Raw genomic sequence first — 17290 nt, 5'->3', positions numbered from 1 at the left:
TCCTCTTCTTTTCTCTTTTTTCTAAACTGAGCACCTGATGGCTTTGAACTTTTCTTGTCCATCTTCCGTTGGTTTTAATTTTGCACTCCAGTATGAACACCCATCCCTCAACCAGAGGATCACCACAACATAATCTAACAGACCTACACCTTAGTTCACAGATTCACTTTGTCTAGAGTGCATTTCTGAGATTTCACACAACCCAGGATTCAAATCATGAATACATAATGGGCTTGGATTTATAACATTATGAATGAAATGTGCTCTATTTGGAAGCAGCAGGTCTCCCTCCCCTTTCGACGGGTTATGTGTGAGACTTTAAATCATCAAACTGTAAATTATAAATTTTAAATAGTTATTGATCCCTTTACCCCGAGTCCTAAAGTGTATATTTATTTTCTTACTCTACTATATTTATTTACTTGCACGGCCTCGTCGTCTCGTCTCTCTATATGCTGGACTGTATGTAGCGGAGTTTACTTTGACTTCAGCAGCGAGCAGGCGCACCGAGGGCTCTCGCGCTCACTTTTCGCGTATAGAATTTCGAAAAAACATCGGTGCAAATTATAAGTCTGTATCATAATGTCTGGTGTTTTCGTGTTTGTTGGTTTGTTTTTATTTTGTTTTATTTTGCGAGTTGGCTATTAGATGCTGCTCCAGCCAGCCAGAGAATCCCCCGCCGCCCCGCCCCGCCCTCTCCTGCCTGTGCCGCAAGCAGCAGGCGCACCCTGCAAACGGAGGGCGCCCTTACTCCCAGCAAATGGGCGATAGAAAACCGATCGGTGCCTATGCCATTCCCAATATGCGCTGGCTGCCGTCGGGGCAGCATGAGTACGAGCATTTTTTTTTTTTTTGCCGATGCTCGTGATGCCGCCCCCCATCACGATGCCGCCCGGGCAACCGCCCGTGTCGCCCGTATCTAAAACCGCTACTGCAGTCACGATTATTTGAATTTATGCTTAACTCATGTTCTTCCTACAGATCAAAATACAGCACAGTAGTTTAAGCACAAAATTAATAATGTGGCTTAAAAAAGCATTTTAAAAAAAGCCTGATGGCTTCAGCTAGAATGTAATAAGGTGAATAGAAATGGCTTCAACCACTCGATCATATTGAAGACTTGCTTAATCCTAATTTGCTGTGTAAGAATAAATTCTCGACGATTCTCAAATGCACCAAAAGGTGGCACTCCAGCAACAGCAGTGAAATAATATTGGGTATTTTTAAACACAGTAGGCCGAACTCTTGTTCATGTGACCCGCACAAGAAATACAGGAAGTGTTGTTCACTTAGTTCACTTGATCTAAATGCCCCGCTGTGCCAAACACATTTGCTTTGCCAAGAGAAACTCTCTATAAGTTCCACTTGTTGAAGGGATTCTGTTACTGATCTAACCTATCTTTAAATTTATCAACCAATTGCAAATGAATATTCATACATGCCTCTAAAAGGAAAAGTAGAGTTCTGGTGAGCATTTTTAAAAGCAGATTATTATTATTATTTTTTTTTTAAAATGAAGCAGTATTTCATGACAGCGTTGATGTTTTTTTTGTTACTCACTAATGACAGGGTAAAATTGCAACTTTGTAGAATGCATTGTGTCACATTTAGTGTTTAGGTGTGAGAAAAATAAAAAACAAAACAAAGCAACTGTCTGCAAAAGTTTTTATTGACACTATACTGATTAAGTATGCAACATGGTCACAACTGTGAAGTGGGTAAAGGGTGTTAATCTATGAAAGCACAGTTTTAGGTGGATGTTATATTTTCATTTATAACCTGAAGAATGAACCTTTATTTACTTCATTTATTACAGTTTGTTGTTACATTGAAACACTGTATGCACTACTTCAACATAAGTTCATGTTTCAATCCACATAAGATGAACAACACACATTAATTTTGAGATTAGCAAAGCAACAATTAACCACTTCCTGTTTTTTTGCAGCTCTCGTCAGATAAATAGAAAGCTGCTGATGATGCAGTGGTCTGTTTCTCTCTCTCTGACTGGCGGTCGTGATGTGCAGGATAAACCAAGCAGCACTTCTCTTCATTCAGCTTTTAGTGATGTGTCATGTCTTTGCAGGTACAGAGCAGATTTGTGTTTGTGAAACATCTTTTTATCCAGATTAAATACAGATACATTGTTTTTAATTAATTTTTTCTTCCCTGAAGAAAACCACAGGTCTACTTTTGTGTTCAGAGGAGGCTCAGTGACCCTGACTTGCAACATATCCAACAAAAATGCAACACAAATCTCCTGGACCAACGGCAGATCTGTTTTCCAATATTCCGTTGTGCTGAACTGCACATTTTCAAATTTCTCATTTTACAAACTGAATATAAATCATGAGTTACCTACAGAGCTAACTATTTTTAGTGCTCAGCCTGAGGATGAAGGACTTTATACATGTGCCATAACTGGCAAAGATGGCCTACACAGCATTACGTGGAATTTAACTGTGTCTGAGAAACCCACAGGTAGGTAAAAACAAAAACATCTCACAATCACTTTTACTAAATCTTCAGTAACCAATGAAAATTACATCTATGCTGCTTTACAGAATCCATTTCAAAGTATTTTCTATCCATATCACCTGCAATTGGATTCATTCTATGTGGCATCATGTTGGCTGTTTTCCTCTGCAGGTGAGTAAATGCTTTTTAACTTCATAAAAGATTGAAGAACGTTACTCTTCTTTATGCTGCTGTACATTTATTGTCAGTGCTGGAAGACCAATTTCATCATAAAACTCACATGTCATTTTCTATAGTGTCTTCTTGCATGATTATTCTTATGTTTACCATGCAGTTTAGTTTTAATTTATTAATGTCCAGGCGTTCAAATATTGAAAGGGTGCATCAAATAAGAAAAAAAATTAGTTGACGGTGTTCATAGAGCTGAAGATTTAAATTGTCATGCATTTAATTGCAAGGAAATATATGTCCAGGTTTTGAAACATCTGAAAATTGCATCAGATAAGAAAGAATAGTTAAATGCAACTTAGTTTGTGGAGCTTATACCACGCTGCTCACAGACCTGGATATTGGATACTGAAAAAATGTATGTCTATGATATCTTTAATAAACAATGTAAAAAAATAATAATAATAAAAAAAAAAAATTGCAAGATAATGTTAACAAATAAAATGTGTGTTTTGTTTTTTTCAGGTAACAAAATAAAATAAATCACACAATTTGTTCACTACTTCTGTCAGTACTGCAAACTAATGCTAACCTACAAGGGCTGAACCAGCCCTTTGTGCTTTTGATGAGGCATTTTTCTTGCAGTAGAGTGTGCAAACAGGAAATGCCTCTCAGTAGTAGTTAAAAGGTTAGGGTAAAATGTATCATGTACTCTTTGGGCATTTTCTTTGTGGCTTAGCCCAACCTGCATTTTTCCACAGCTACAAAAGTTGGTTAATATTAAAGGTTAAGTCCAGTTGTTATAGGCCCATCATGTGGGTGTTACATTGAGATGTAGAACCTACTGAAACACATCTTTACTGCAGTAAATATTGATAGAGTACACATGTAACTGCATGGACTTTAGGAAGTGAAAGATGAGAAATAAAACATGAACAGAAATTATGAAAAAAATGGATGATTTCAGACATCATCCTTTTAAATAGCAGAAGACTCACTGTATTTCCTGATTTACAGCTAACAATAAATAACTAAACTAAAGTCTGAGACCAAAAAAGAACCTAAGATATTAATTTATATTTTAAACTCCCCAAATGTTAATGAGTTACAGCAAACACACCATATGCAAAGATGTTACTGTTGTGCTAAAATAACACAAATTCTCAAAATGTTTTGCATTTCATGTGGTCACTGTACGATTTAAAATCTCTTTATGAACCTACACTGATATTATAATGTCCCTGAAACACCTCCACAGTACTAAGATGAGGGGTTTCATGACTGGTCACTGCATTTTCTCTCCAGAAAAATTATGACGAAGAAACGGAATCAAGGTCCAGACTGCAGTGAGATTCCTCCTGAGTCAGAGGAGGTCAGAAGATCTCTGTCATCTCTAACACTCTCTTTAACACTCTCACATGTCTCTGGAATAATTTCTGTTTTTGCACTTTCTATCTTTATAGTTGGAGCTCCATCAACCACAGGGTGACACTGCTCATTGGAAAAATAACAAGCGGAGGAGTCAGTATATGGAGAACCTGAATTCAATCTATGATCACTTCTAAGCTGATGAGCCATGCAGTTACACAGAGACATGGACATTTTTCATTTTCAAAGCAGGAACTGCATGAGAACACATCAGAGGAAATGAAACAGAGCTACTATAGCCTCTTTAGCTCAAGCATGCAGGTGTCTGTGAACGTACGGAGTTTTTTCTCTTACACCTCTGATTTATCTGTAGCAGCAGCTTTACTTGCATCCTGAATCATGTGTGTAAAACATCCATAACTTTGTAGTATTATAGTTTACTGTTCATATGTGAAATCATCCACTCAGTTTCCTGTGCACTGATCAATGTGACTGTGAATCAGATGTTGCCATTGCCACCACTTTCATGTGAACATGCTCATAGTTAAGGTAAACCTGGGTTTACTTACCAAGCTGATATTTGATGTTGACCAGCTGATTTTTTTCCATGTAAAAATAAATCACGAGTTACCTACAACTATTTTTAATAACTATAATTATTTTTAGCACTCAGTTTATGTATGCAGCATAACTGAAAAAAGTGGTCTACGCAACGGTGTGTGCAATACCTCAGAAGTAGGTAGGGCAATAAGCTGGATTAATCACTTCCAGTAAAGGTCAAGATAGCAATTTAAATCAATTTACTGCTGATTTTATACAGAAACCACTTCATAAACATATTTTCTATACATTTTGAGCTACAACCATGTCATCTGTTATAACTGTGTTGTCTTTTGAGGTAGAGTTAAACAACAACATGTTTTATTTTGTTGTTGTTGTTGTTGTTTTTCTTGGGTTAAGAAAAAGACATTTGATCCTACTTGTAGCTCTCAGCAGCACATAATAATTAAGCACATGATTTACTAATGCAGATGAAGCACAAGTTTAATTTAAAATTCAAAGAGAACAAAGAGAACAGCACCTTGAGTTGTGTCCAGTATGACATGGGAGGAGATGTTAGAGGAACTTTGGTATTACTCGGACCCTCATTTCCCACGAAAAGTCCTTGAGTCATTTATATTTATAACCTCATATGAGCTTTCTGTACCTAGATTGGTAGGTGACCATATTTCCCTTTTCAGTTGTGCCTTCCTTCCTGTCTTATTTTAGTAGCTGTTGTTCTCTGTTATGTGCTGAGTTTTTGTACATATTGAGTCTTTCTTTGATGTGTTGCCTGAGTAAGCAGTCTTCACCTTATTCCCAGTGCTTCCTATAGTATTGCTAGAGTTCTGTGATTTTGCATCCTCTGACTCGCTCTTTTTTCTCTGGATTGTTGAGTTTGACTCTTCAATTCTGATTCCTGTTTCCTGCATTTACATCTGCAAGGTTTTGTTTCCCTGTCCCAATTTTTTGAAATGTGTTACTGCCGACAAATTCAAAGAACGTACAGACGGGTTTTTATTGGTGTCCACTGGTTCTAAACTGCAAAGTCTGCAGTCTGAACAGAAAGGCAACTAAAACACAATATAGCATCCAAAGGGATTGCACGCAGAAAAGTGCCTCAATGCCACTAAAGAAAAATAACCTTCCAGATATTTCTCCATGATTTTTGGATTGGAAAAATATATTTTTCTTAATTTCTGTTCAAATAACCAATAGATTTACTTTAAGGCATTCCGGCTTTCTTCTCACCAAGTGAAGAGGTGAGAGAAATTAATTCTATTTTTATGCAATCATATGTGCAATTACTTTGACTAAGCACTGAAACGATACAAGATGGAAATGGATTTTACATAGATTAAATTGGAAGTAAAGGCATTTAGTATTTAAAGCAGAAAAGGAAATTGCAGCATGGGTTGGACACAGATAAAAAAAAAAAGTTTGATTAGATAGGATTAAGTTAGGACTGAGTCATGATAAGAAAATAAGAAAAAAGAGAAGGGAAGTAATATTTTCCAAAGTCTTTAGAAGATGGTTTAGCTTGTATTTTGGAGTCCTGTATTACCATTCTAGCCCAGGAAGTGGTGCTAATGCAGCTATGTGATGGTTGTCAGCCATCAAAGAAGAAGACAGCCCCACTTAGGCTTTGTTGTGGCCTCTGTGGCCTCAGAGTGCTGTGAGGGGTTTACAGTGAAGGAAGTTTATTACTGTTTTAGCTGCCTCGACAAAACCTAAACCTAAATACATCACGGGTATCATGACGGTGGTTATCAACTTTATCTATTAAACAGAGATTTCTACTTCGTTCTCCGTGCTTCACAGATCATGGAACATATTATGCACAAAATGATCCCTGTGTATGGAAGAGGATTAGGGCCACCGGGAAAACAAAGCAAAAAACAAAAAACAAGCCCTTTTTTTTTTTCTTTTCCAGAATTTTTTTCTCAGAATACGTGCCCACTTTTCCCCCCCCGGTGGCCCTAATCCTCTTCCGTACCTGTGAGTGTTTCCTACTCCAAACAGATAGATCATCAGATGATGATAATTTAATAATTGTGATAAAATAAGTGATGGGCATTTTTCTTTCCACTTAGGGGTGGGGATAGGAGGGAGTAGTGTATTTGTATTTTTCCATTTTTTAAAGTGATAGTGTTGTGCAAAGCTTTAAATTGATTCAGCCAAATCTGACATATTGGCTTTTTATCATAAAAGTATGTTTCTTTTTTTTCTCCTTTTGAGGAGGATTGTTACATGAGCCACGGTGGCTGCTGTTCAACCCTGTACTGGTAAGACGTTAGAATAAAGATGACCAGAGTTAATACAGAGCACAAATATTCAGTTAAATCTGATTAAAAATAAAATAAAAGATTGCTTAAAGATTTATTTACTTGGTCCACAAATAAAGTGGCACTGACAGAGAAATGTTTGTTTAGATCTGAATTCTACTTTTTGTGTTAAACCGATTGATGTTTGTCCATCTCTATATGACAAATATAATTCTTTGATGCCATAAGTATTAATTATAACACTTATTTAACATAATGGTTATTTACATATATTAACCTTAGATATTGCAGTCTGAACAGAAAAGTAACTAAAACATAATATGGCATCTAAAGGCAGCACAGACAAGTTTTTATTGATGTCCATTGGTTCCAAACTGCAAAGCATTTTTATCTAAATATTTAAACACAATCCTTAAATTTAAAATTATGTTGGTTTGTTCAGTTACTTTTGAGCCTCTTTCAATGGGGGACTGTGCATTAAAAAGGGTTGTAATTCCTCCACAGTACTTTGGAGGAAAATCTGCCTGAGTTTACTTGATATTTCTGTAAAGAACTGTTTCTGAATTGTGGTACTGTGATTATCCCTGGTGAGACAGGGGGGCTTACATTTAGGAATCGAGTTGTAAGAGACTTAGTTTATTCATGAGGGTTAGGTGTAGAACAACATCAAAAAGAATTTACAATATGAATAAGTAATAAAGGTTAACATGACTGGCTTCAAATAACCACACTACAGACCTGCTAAGGAATAGTCGTATTTGTACGTTGGAATATTTGTGCCACATTAACAAAAAGAATAGTGTCTGTTCTCAAAAAATTCAAATCATATTTTTTTCTGCATGCAACCTGAATACTCCTTTGTATATTTGACTGTACAAAATACAAAGGATATTTTGAATAATTCTTAAATGTGTCACAAGATGGCACTCCATCACAAGGAATGAAAGCATCTATACCGAGCAGTAGTCAATTAGTCAATTAGCCTCTAAATACCAGGAATATGACTTCATAACACCTCTGCTTAACACAGTCACATAATAAAATGCTCAAATCCACATTAAAGATTAAAAGAGACCAAAAAATTACAAAATAAATCCTTTGGGTGATAGGACAATTTTAAGAATAATGACTAATTAGTTAGTTAATTAGTCATTATTCTAATTAACTATATGTATATAGTTAATTAGGTGTATAATGAGCCACGCCAAATATACACCAGAGTGGCAATATAGGAGTATTTTTAACATAATACAATCAAATTCATAGTCTTAAAGGGGACATGATATAATGATAATAATGATGATACAAAGACTGATACTACTGAACTGAAATATGCAAAAACCTCCTCTTTCAAAACTACATTTTATGCAGAATTCATCCAAAAAACATCCAAAGTGCTGTTGTGCCACCACTGTTAAGGCCTTGCATTGAAATGTACTTCTTGCACACCCTATCTACAGAAAGCTGGGGTGTGCAAGCTCCTCCTCACTGTATAAAATATGTTACGTTTTCCCTCTCTCAATATTTTTCTTACTACACTGCCTCAAACTGATCTGAGTTCACTGTAGTTCCATTATAATCACAGTTATGCTGACATCCTTTGCAGTTCAGTTATTTTTAACTTTGGTATTGCAAAATGCAATTCCTACATGACATGTTTCAGTATCTTTAGAGTCATCGGTTTTTGCACAGATAAGCCTGGAACAGGTTATCTATATTGTACATAGAGAAATCTTTGCTACTTTTCCCTGTCAGGTAGTACATCTGTTACCTGTTACTATGTGTTAATATTACTGGCACAACTTATAACAATAGAAACGAATTAGAAGTGAGGAAGTGGTAGGATCAACTTCACCTCCAGATCTACAGTAGATGCCAATATTACCAGCTACATTTGGTGGTGATTTTGAATTTAAAAAATCAGCTGTAATATTAAAAATAAAGGCAAAAAAGGTCATGCATTTACAGAAAAATGATAGATGCAAAGTTGTGAAACCTTTCAGTAGCTTATACAGCTGTTTAAATGCTATTATTTCATCATAGGGAAGAGGTGAACCTTGTGTCATGGAGCTGATTTGTACAACAGAGATTATCTTGATGGTAAACAACAAAAAATTCCAAATCTTCAGATGTTAACTGTAGATATAGAAACTGATGGCTGTCAAAGCACAAGTTTTGTCCAGAGGTGTCCATAAATAAACAGCACTTCACTGGAAGATGCACAATATAATGTGAATGGAACCTGAGTTAGGCAAAAACTGTTATACTGGCCATGTAGGTGAAACTCCTCCTGATCAGGACAAAGAATCTGATGAGTCTGCAGAGAATATATTGTCATAATATTATCAGATAGTAAACTACAATTTAGAGATTCAGAAGTGATACTCATACAATAACTTTTTTTCCCCTTTGGTACATGTCCCAAGTCCTTAGAAAAAACAACAACAATAATAATAATGATAATAACATATTGTTTACACACAATGTTATAGTCACACACAATGGTCCAGTGAAGTTTAAAATAAATTAGTAACACTGTTTTTTTCAGTGCAAGAATTACAGAGAAAACTATGAAAGGTTTTTATTATTATTTTATGTGCAAACCAGTGTGTCCTTGTACTCTCCATTTAAACTGTTTCTCGTTTTTCATTTAGCTTTTTTCAGAACTTTCTTCTTGTAAAGTCCACAGAATGAGCTGAGTCTCTTCAAGTGCTGCCTGTCATGTACACTGCAAAACTTTGGAGTTGTGAAGAGGCCATCTATGGATTGAAAGTGCAATTAAAATTAATTTGTATTTGTTAACAGAAATAAATTAACAGAATAGAAAGCAAACACAAAAACAGCAGTAAAGCAGTAAGGAGAGAACATGAATGAAAAAGTTACTCATTATATATTTTATTATCATCATCAGATTGCTATCTAAATTGTGGTTTGCTATCAGAATTATAAGATCAAGTCCCCTCTTTAGTCTTCTGTAAGTCATACACATGACATGCACACAAAGGCACCAACTATGGATTGTAAATGTAGATAACTTTATGGAAACTACAAGTGAGAATGGAAAGCAAACTGTAAAGTGAATACATGACTGAAAACACTGTGAGAAATGACAATCTGAATAATACAAAGTTATTCTAACCTTTCCTCCAAGCTGAACATGATGCACATGATACTGGACACAAGTCAAGGTCCTGTTCTTGTAAAGGTCCTTTTTCAGGCACCTGGTCCGGCTTTTTCTGCAAAAGTAAAACTGTGACCATGCGGCATTTTATTTCAAATTGTTTATGAATAACACTAAACTTTGTTCTACAAACTAAGTTCTGATGCTGTTGGGATGCTTTTTAAATTTTAAATAAAAACAGGATGCAATAATTTCCACATCTCATAAACTCTGATTTTATTGACAGTAGAAAATGAAAATTCCAGCAAGTGTTTAAATGAATATTTTACTTTTTCATTTAAAAAACAGTTTTAAAAAACTCTTTTTGAATTTGATGGTAGCAATGTATTTCAGAACAACTGGGATAGGGCCACAAGATGTGACATACCTTCAGTGTTGTTTATACTGCAGTATATGGTACTAACAGGGTCTCGTGGCTCAAAGAATGGCATATGGCCAGACGGGGCGGTGGTTTGTGTTAATGAGTTTAGGTCTCAATTTTAATTTCAAGACGTTTTAAAACAATTCCAAGCAATCTTCATTTCAATAACATGATCTGAATTAAAGCTGACTAGTGTAAGAATAGGTTATTGTAGTATTAGGGATTTAGTTGTATTAACGATAGTAAAGCATTATATTAATTTAAGTAGGTCATAGGTCAAGCTGCTAAACATTCACACATAGAGCACATAGAACTGGGAGAATAAGTCAGAGGTGTATGTGAGAAGCAGAGATGACAGAGCTGCCATTGGTGGGATAAGGAGTTGGTAAACCAAAGCAAGGAGAAGACAGTGTGCGGAGAAGTGGGCAGCAAGGTCCTGTCCTCCTTCCTATAATGCAAACTTTCTTCTAATTGCCCGCTTCTTCTAAAAACAGGGATGTGAATGATTGAAACTGCCATGCTCGAAGCCAGAGGTGGGCCCTTGGCCTGAAGAGGCTACAGTAGCAGTGTTGTCCTCCCTCTGATTGTGTTCCCTTGCAGTTCCTGCTTTGAAACAGAAAAATGTCCAAGTCTCGGTGTAACTGTATATGTGGATGTCTCGTCAGCTCAGAAGTGACCATAGATTGAATTCTGCAACTCTGTATATTGACTCCTCCATGTGTTATTTTTCAAATGAGCAGTGGTACCCTGTGGTTAAGAGAGACCCACATACAAAGACAAAAAAATACAAATTAAAATCGGGGGAGATTCTAAGATAGGAATTAAGGTAGAGATGTAAGAGTGCTAAAGATAATAAAGATCTTATGACCTCTTCGGACTCAGGAGGAAATTGATCCTCGACTGGATCCTGATTCAGTGTCCTCGTCATACCTTTTCTGCAGAGAAAAAGCAGTGACCATATTAATGCTGTCCAGCAGGTGCTTCAGGACTTTATTCTATGAGATCTGGTTAGTAAAGGCACTGTACTTATTACAGTGTATAAGAAACATAAGACATCAGTCTCTTTGAAAAGTTGCTAATAGTGATAATAATAATTATTTATGGTTGTATTTTAATATTTAAGTAGAGGAATGAATTATAGACGTAATGTATGAAACCATGGCTGTAATTACACCCACCACGATGAAAATGTGGAAAAAAATAAGTGTGTCTATGAAGATAGTGGATTTAAATAGTTGCAAATACAGCATGATTACTGTTTGTCAGTTCTTTTAGTTTTGTTTTTATTGTGGTTACTGCAGTAATAGGGTTTAATTATGCAATATTCTGAAAGGTCTTGATGCATGCTCATTTATCCAGGTAAGGAAATCCCAGAAAGTTGATCCTGTTCTTCTAGATGTAACATTTTCATTGGGACAAACATTTTTTCACTCATCCAACTGACTTCTTCAGTCTGAGCTGACTGCAGGTTTCCCCAACCTTATAAACAGTACATTTGCATGATGACCAGAACTAGCATCACTGGTTAACACTGGTCTGTCAGTATTAATCAGTTAATCAGAAATTCAAATTATGATTTAATTGAATAATGGAGAAAAGATATCCAAACCTACTTAGTCCTGAGTGAAAAAGTAATTGACCCTCTTATTTAATAATGAATTAACTTTAATAAAACATTCTTTTGGAAAGCTAAGTTCTGTTTCACTAACCACACTCAGGCCTGATTACTGGCACACCAGCGTGAAGAAGGCTAAAGATCTCAACAGGCAACACAACATGCCACGATCTAAAGAAACGCCTGAGAAACAAAGTAACTGACATCTTTCAGTCTGGAACAGTTACAAAGGCATTTCTAAGGCTTTGGACTTTGGTGAACCACTGTGAGAGCCATTACATGCAAATGGAGGAAACTTGGAACAGTGGTGAAGATTCCCAGGAGTGACCAGCCTCCCAAATTTACTCCAAGAGGTTTTTTTTTGTTGCATTTTTTTTTTTGGTATTTTAAAATATGATGGCCAAAAGTATTTAGGTTTAAGTATGAAAGTCTTAAGCCTTAAAATAACACATTGGTGTACTTTTCTGGTTGTACAATGGAAACATGCAGGCTGGGGTATGGTTACCACAAACAAAAAAAAATGGCTTCAGAGTCAGTGTATTAAAACCACATCAAACTATTTTTATGCTACTGGCATTTCCTCTTTGCACCTTCGACTCTATAGAGAACTAGTTTGCAGTACTTACAGAAATACCAACCAAACTATGTAATTACATTTTCTTTCCTTAATTGTCAAAAAAGCATTTAGGTTTTCTCAAACCTTTGATTATTTTGTAAACTAATAACTAATAAAACTAATAATGCAACTGGTTATGAAATAAAAGATTAAGTTTAGTAATAAAATAACCTTCTGAGCTCAGTGAATTCTTGGTCAGGTGTGAGCATTCAGCCTGTGACCACTAATGTAATGATTTTGTTATTGGACTGAATTGAAAGATGTCAGTTCATTTAGACTTTATGAATCTGGATTACCCTGCAATGCAGCATAAATTTCCTTTACTAAGATTACCTTGCAATTAAATGCATGACAATTTAAATCTTCAGCTCTATGAACACCGTCAACTAATTTTTTTCTCATTTGATGCACCCTTTCAATATTCGAACACGTGGACATTAATAAATTAAAACTAAACTGCATGGTAAACATAATAATCATGCAAGAAGACACTATAGAAAATGACATGTGAGTTTTATGATGAAATCGGTCTTCTCAGCACTGACAATAAATGTACAGCAGCATAAAGAAGAGTAACGTTCTTCAATCTGTTATGAAGTTAAAAAGCATTTACTCACCTGCAGAGGAAAACAGCCAACATGATGCCACATAGAATGAATCCAATTGCAGGTGATAGTATGGATAGAAAATACTTTGAAATGGATTCTGTAAAGCAGCATAGATGTAATTTTCATTGGTTATTGAAGCTTTACTAAAAGTGATTGTGAGATGTTTTTGTTCTACCTACTTTTGGGCTTCTCAGACACAGTTAAATTCCACGTAATGCTGTGTAGGCCATCTTTGCCAGTTATGCTACATGTATAAAGTCCTTCATCCTCAGCTTGAGCACTAAAAACAGTTATCTCTGGAGGTAACTGATGGTTTATTTTCAGTTTGTAAAATGAGAAATTTGAAAAGGTGCGATTCAGCACAATTGAATGTTGAAAAACAGATCTGCCGTTGGTCCAGGAGATTTGTGTTGCATTTTCCTCAGATATGTTGCAAGTCAGGGTCACAGAATCTCCTGTGATCACCATCACACCTCTGTGTCCTTTTTCAACAAACTCTATTGTTTAAAGGGAAGAAAAATGATTTAAAAATATATTTCTGTATTTGATCTGCATAAAAAGACAAATATACTCTGTACCTGCAAAGACATGCCACACCACTAATAGCTGAGTGAAGAGCAGTGCTGCTTGGTTTGGTTTCAACACCATGATCATCAGATAGAGAGAGAAGCAGGCTTGAACTTCACTTTGAACTTTATTTGTATCTGAGGAGGAGCCACAAAAAAGGAAGTGGTTTGTTGCTGTTTTGCTGAACTCAAAACTCACGTGTGTGTATGCGTTTCATTTTCGTGGAATAAAACAATACGTTTTATAGGAATAATGGATTCAGGGCATTAGCTTAACAAGAAATTGCCACAATTTAAGTGATTCCCCACTTGAAATTTAGTCACTCATGTTATAAACGGATAATCAGATGCACCCGATTAAAGGAGAAATTTTCAATTGCAGTAAAACCACATCTGCATGGTTTATCACACGTTACCCACAAGAGTATTCACAACTGTACACATGTTGCATACTTGATCACGTAGTTGAACCCGTTACACCTGGCCTATCCTAATCTTGGTGCAATAAACATTTTTCTTTTGATATCTTGCACCATATTTTTGACCGGAAGTGTTAACACAATAGATATCGTCTCGCTGTTTAAATGTATGGTCATCTTCAAAGTTTAGAGTTTCTGTTACAGCTTGATCACATTTCTAACGTCTTGCTATCATTTGGAAACTAGTTCCACTGAGGCAGTGTGTCCTGTAGAACAGCATTATTAGAAGGCTTGTGTTTTATGGACAAAATCGGCTTCAGTGCAAAAACAAATAAATGACACAAGTGTTGTTTTATTTTGAGCAGTCCACATTAAGATAATAAAGTGTGTGCTTCTTTGTTTTGAAGCTGATAATTATTTTACCCATTTTGCGGTCTTCACTCCTGCTCATTAAGAAGTATCTTGCAAGCACCCCCTGCTGTACTCCAGCTGAACTGCAGCTAGATTCTAGAAAAAAACAAAACAAAAAGGCTTTTTGGTTTTAGCTGTTTGGTATTAAGTTGTAGCGAAATCATCCAATGTCATTAAAGGTTTCTGACTGAAAATATTTCTGCAAATTTGAGAAAAAAGAGCTAGTTCACAGCAACAAAAGATAAAAAGGTGAAAGAAAGAATTTCACTGAAAAGTGTGATAACTTGCCCTCACTTAAGTATGGAAATACATTACCTCAAGAAAACTAAGAAACCTCAAGTAAACAGATGTTGAATCTGCAGTACAGTGATTCCACAGTTTTAAAGAGAGGTTTACTCATTTATTGTTCAGAGCCTCATTTATAGACTATTAAAATAAATAAAATAATAAAAACCAGAGTGAAAATGCAGGTTCCACCCCCCCTTTTTAAAAATAAACTTCCTGATGTCCTCATGAATGCTTCTTCCTTCATCCTGGATCATGTTTGCTTTTTGATCCCGAGTGTCCTGGACTTTGGACGAAATGTTTGCACTTTGAGGAGTTGCTGTTTTCACATCAGTGGCACCTTTCTCTTTTTCTTGCTCCTCTGTGGCCAGCTTTTTATTCAAGCTGACTTGTAAGACCAGAAGGATTTGCATTAGGTACTTTTCTTTAAATTTCTCCATCAGGGATCAATTACATGGGCAGGTTTTAATGTTTACAGTAGGTGAGTCCTGTTTTGCATCTCTGAGTGCAAAGAGGAAGACATTTGCGATCCTCATTCTCACAATTGGCTGCTGCCTTGGCGATTATCAAAGTAAAATTGATCGTGACAAAATCTCACTGCTAAGATTCATTCATTCATTCATATGTTGTGAATTTACAAACTTGCTTTTACAGACACACTATGCTTAAGATACCATACTAATCACCACCAAAATATCGGAATGAATGAATAAAGTGGTCATTTGTATAACAATCACACATAATATTGATAAAGAAGATTATAGGACTGTATTATCCATTCATCCATCCATTCCTCTTATCCGTATGAGAGTCATGAGGTATTTACTAAATAAGAATGTAGTACTGATGCTGACCCAATCAATCTTTGGATCTCATTCATTTTGTAAGAGCATGAAAAAATGTCTAAGGTAGCTTCTTACACTGTGAAAACTAACTTTAAACACTTTCTTTATCAGCCTTTTACTGACTTTAGTAGACGGTGCAGTGAAGAGAGACAGGAAAGCGGGGGAAGAGAGAAAGAGGGGAAGACCTGCGGCAAAGAGCCTCTGGTCACATTCAAACCCTCAGCCATATGGCCTATGGTTGCCTGCTCATCCCAGAGGGTTAAACCAGCGCACTACTTTTAAACACTATTAAACTAATATTTTCTTGGATTTAGTCCAAAAGGGTCCAAAGTTCTGTTGTTTTATTTTATTTCTGTTTTGTTTTCTAAAATAACATAAATTTACTCCAGCAGGATGTACACAGGCAGATGAGTGACAAAGCGGTGGTTGTAAGCAAACTTCCCAGTGAAGGTTATTATTTATTCAGGTGTAGATCTTAGGAGATAACCCACTGAAAGACAAACAGTAATTGTATGAGATGTTGAAACCTCCCTTTGTAAATTGTCAAGAGATTTATTCTAAAAGACACTTCTTCAGCTGAGAGTCTGATGGTAGAAACATACACGCTGCAGTTTTTACTTGCAAGGGCGCTCACAGAGCGCTCACACGAGAGTGGGGGCCCTATGATGTGCGCTCTGTTCTTGCACTTGTCTTTATTTATATACAAAAGTAATACAACAGTGAATACGTCTATTCATAGACAGAGGAATGTTAGTGCGTATGTATGTGCGTATGCAGGTGTATGTGTGTGTGTGGTTCTGAAGGACGCGGCCCCTCTTCTTGTTAGGGATGGAAGATAAAAGTGTCCAGCTGTCCTCTTCCTGGTAAAGAGTGAAACTACTTGTTCAACTCTTATTATCTTATCTTATTATCGCTGTGGGAAGAAACTGATAAGAAAAGAACAGAACAAGTCTTATAGTGAACAACAGTCTAAGTCATCAAAAGGTTATTATGCAGTATTCTATCACATGCAAACTTATATCATTAAAAGCTTATACTGACTACTAAGTACAATTCTCCACTGACATAAATGAAAGATAATTCTCAAAGTTTACAAAAGACAATCTGTTGTGGCTTGTATTTTTATATATATATATATATATATATATTTTTTTTTTTTTTTCACTACAGCTATGGGACCCATTTCATTGTTGATGATCTCATGAGCACCCTATGAGACCTGAAGTTTCTCTATGTGAGTTTCTAATACATTTTTTATTATTTTTACTAATTTCTAGCTATCAGTTGGAAATTACTTAGGTGATGGAGTTTATTGTGAAGAATTCCATTAGTAGAAGCCTTATGTTTATGTTTGAGGAGGTAAATCAGATTTAGGGTATAATTTTTTAAATATCATTTACTTAAGTTTTTTGGTGTTTTTTAAACAAGCAAAAAAAAAAAAAGATTTATTTCAAGCTGTTCATATTAATGTCACAATAAAATGTGTGCTTTTTTGTTTCGAATCTGCTAAAATTCGGACAAAATGGCTGGTTTAGTTTAGTTTG

General features: G+C 35.8%; 1 protein-coding gene and 1 long non-coding RNA gene across 5 annotated transcripts; one reads left to right on the top strand and one right to left on the bottom strand.

Annotated features, from left to right (window-relative positions):
* Positions 1–2206: 2206 nt before the first annotated feature.
* Positions 2207–4649, top strand: LOC102077737 (uncharacterized). Of its 2 annotated transcripts, none has more exons than XR_002058582.2 (4): positions 2207–2481; positions 2565–2649; positions 3952–4018; positions 4110–4649. It is a non-coding gene; the product is annotated as an uncharacterized LOC102077737 (long non-coding RNA). The 2 variants fall into 2 exon arrangements; XR_002058581.2 differs by having other exon boundaries at positions 3905–4018.
* Positions 4650–9293: 4644 nt separating this feature from the next.
* Positions 9294–14727, bottom strand: LOC109197360 (uncharacterized). 3 transcript variants are annotated; one of them, XM_019352350.2, is made up of 7 exons: positions 14629–14727; positions 13799–13924; positions 13400–13717; positions 13230–13317; positions 11250–11316; positions 9979–10075; positions 9294–9598 (listed from the first exon to the last, which is right to left on the bottom strand). In XM_019352350.2, exons 1-7 carry the CDS (start codon positions 14654–14656, stop codon positions 9486–9488), a joined length of 837 nt encoding a protein of 278 aa, XP_019207895.1. In that variant the 5' UTR covers positions 14657–14727; the 3' UTR covers positions 9294–9485. The 3 variants fall into 3 exon arrangements, with proteins under 3 accessions (XP_019207895.1, XP_019207896.1, XP_019207897.1); XM_019352351.2 differs by lacking the exon at positions 11250–11316 and having other exon boundaries at positions 14629–14726; XM_019352352.2 differs by lacking the exons at positions 9294–9598; positions 9979–10075 and adding an exon at positions 10097–11128.
* Positions 14728–17290: the final 2563 nt, after the last annotated feature.

This window comes from Oreochromis niloticus, linkage group LG16 (genome assembly GCF_001858045.2).
Source record: "Oreochromis niloticus isolate F11D_XX linkage group LG16, O_niloticus_UMD_NMBU, whole genome shotgun sequence".
Lineage (NCBI taxonomy): Eukaryota > Metazoa > Chordata > Actinopteri > Cichliformes > Cichlidae > Oreochromis > Oreochromis niloticus.
Note: the sequence above shows the minus strand (reverse complement) of the source record. Positions and strands in the feature narration are given on the sequence as shown.

Bases quoted from the DNA above. Each gene is read 5' to 3' on its own strand.
- LOC109197360 (XM_019352350.2), bottom strand. From the start codon at position 14,656: ATGAGCAGGAGTGAAGACCGCAAAATGG. The intron at 13,718-13,798 runs GTACAGAGTATA...TTTAAACAATAG, and splicing joins GGTGTGGCATGTCTTTGCAG to AGTTTGTTGAAAAAGGACAC. The intron at 13,318-13,399 runs GTAGGTAGAACA...GCTGCTTTACAG, and splicing joins TGTGTCTGAGAAGCCCAAAA to AATCCATTTCAAAGTATTTT.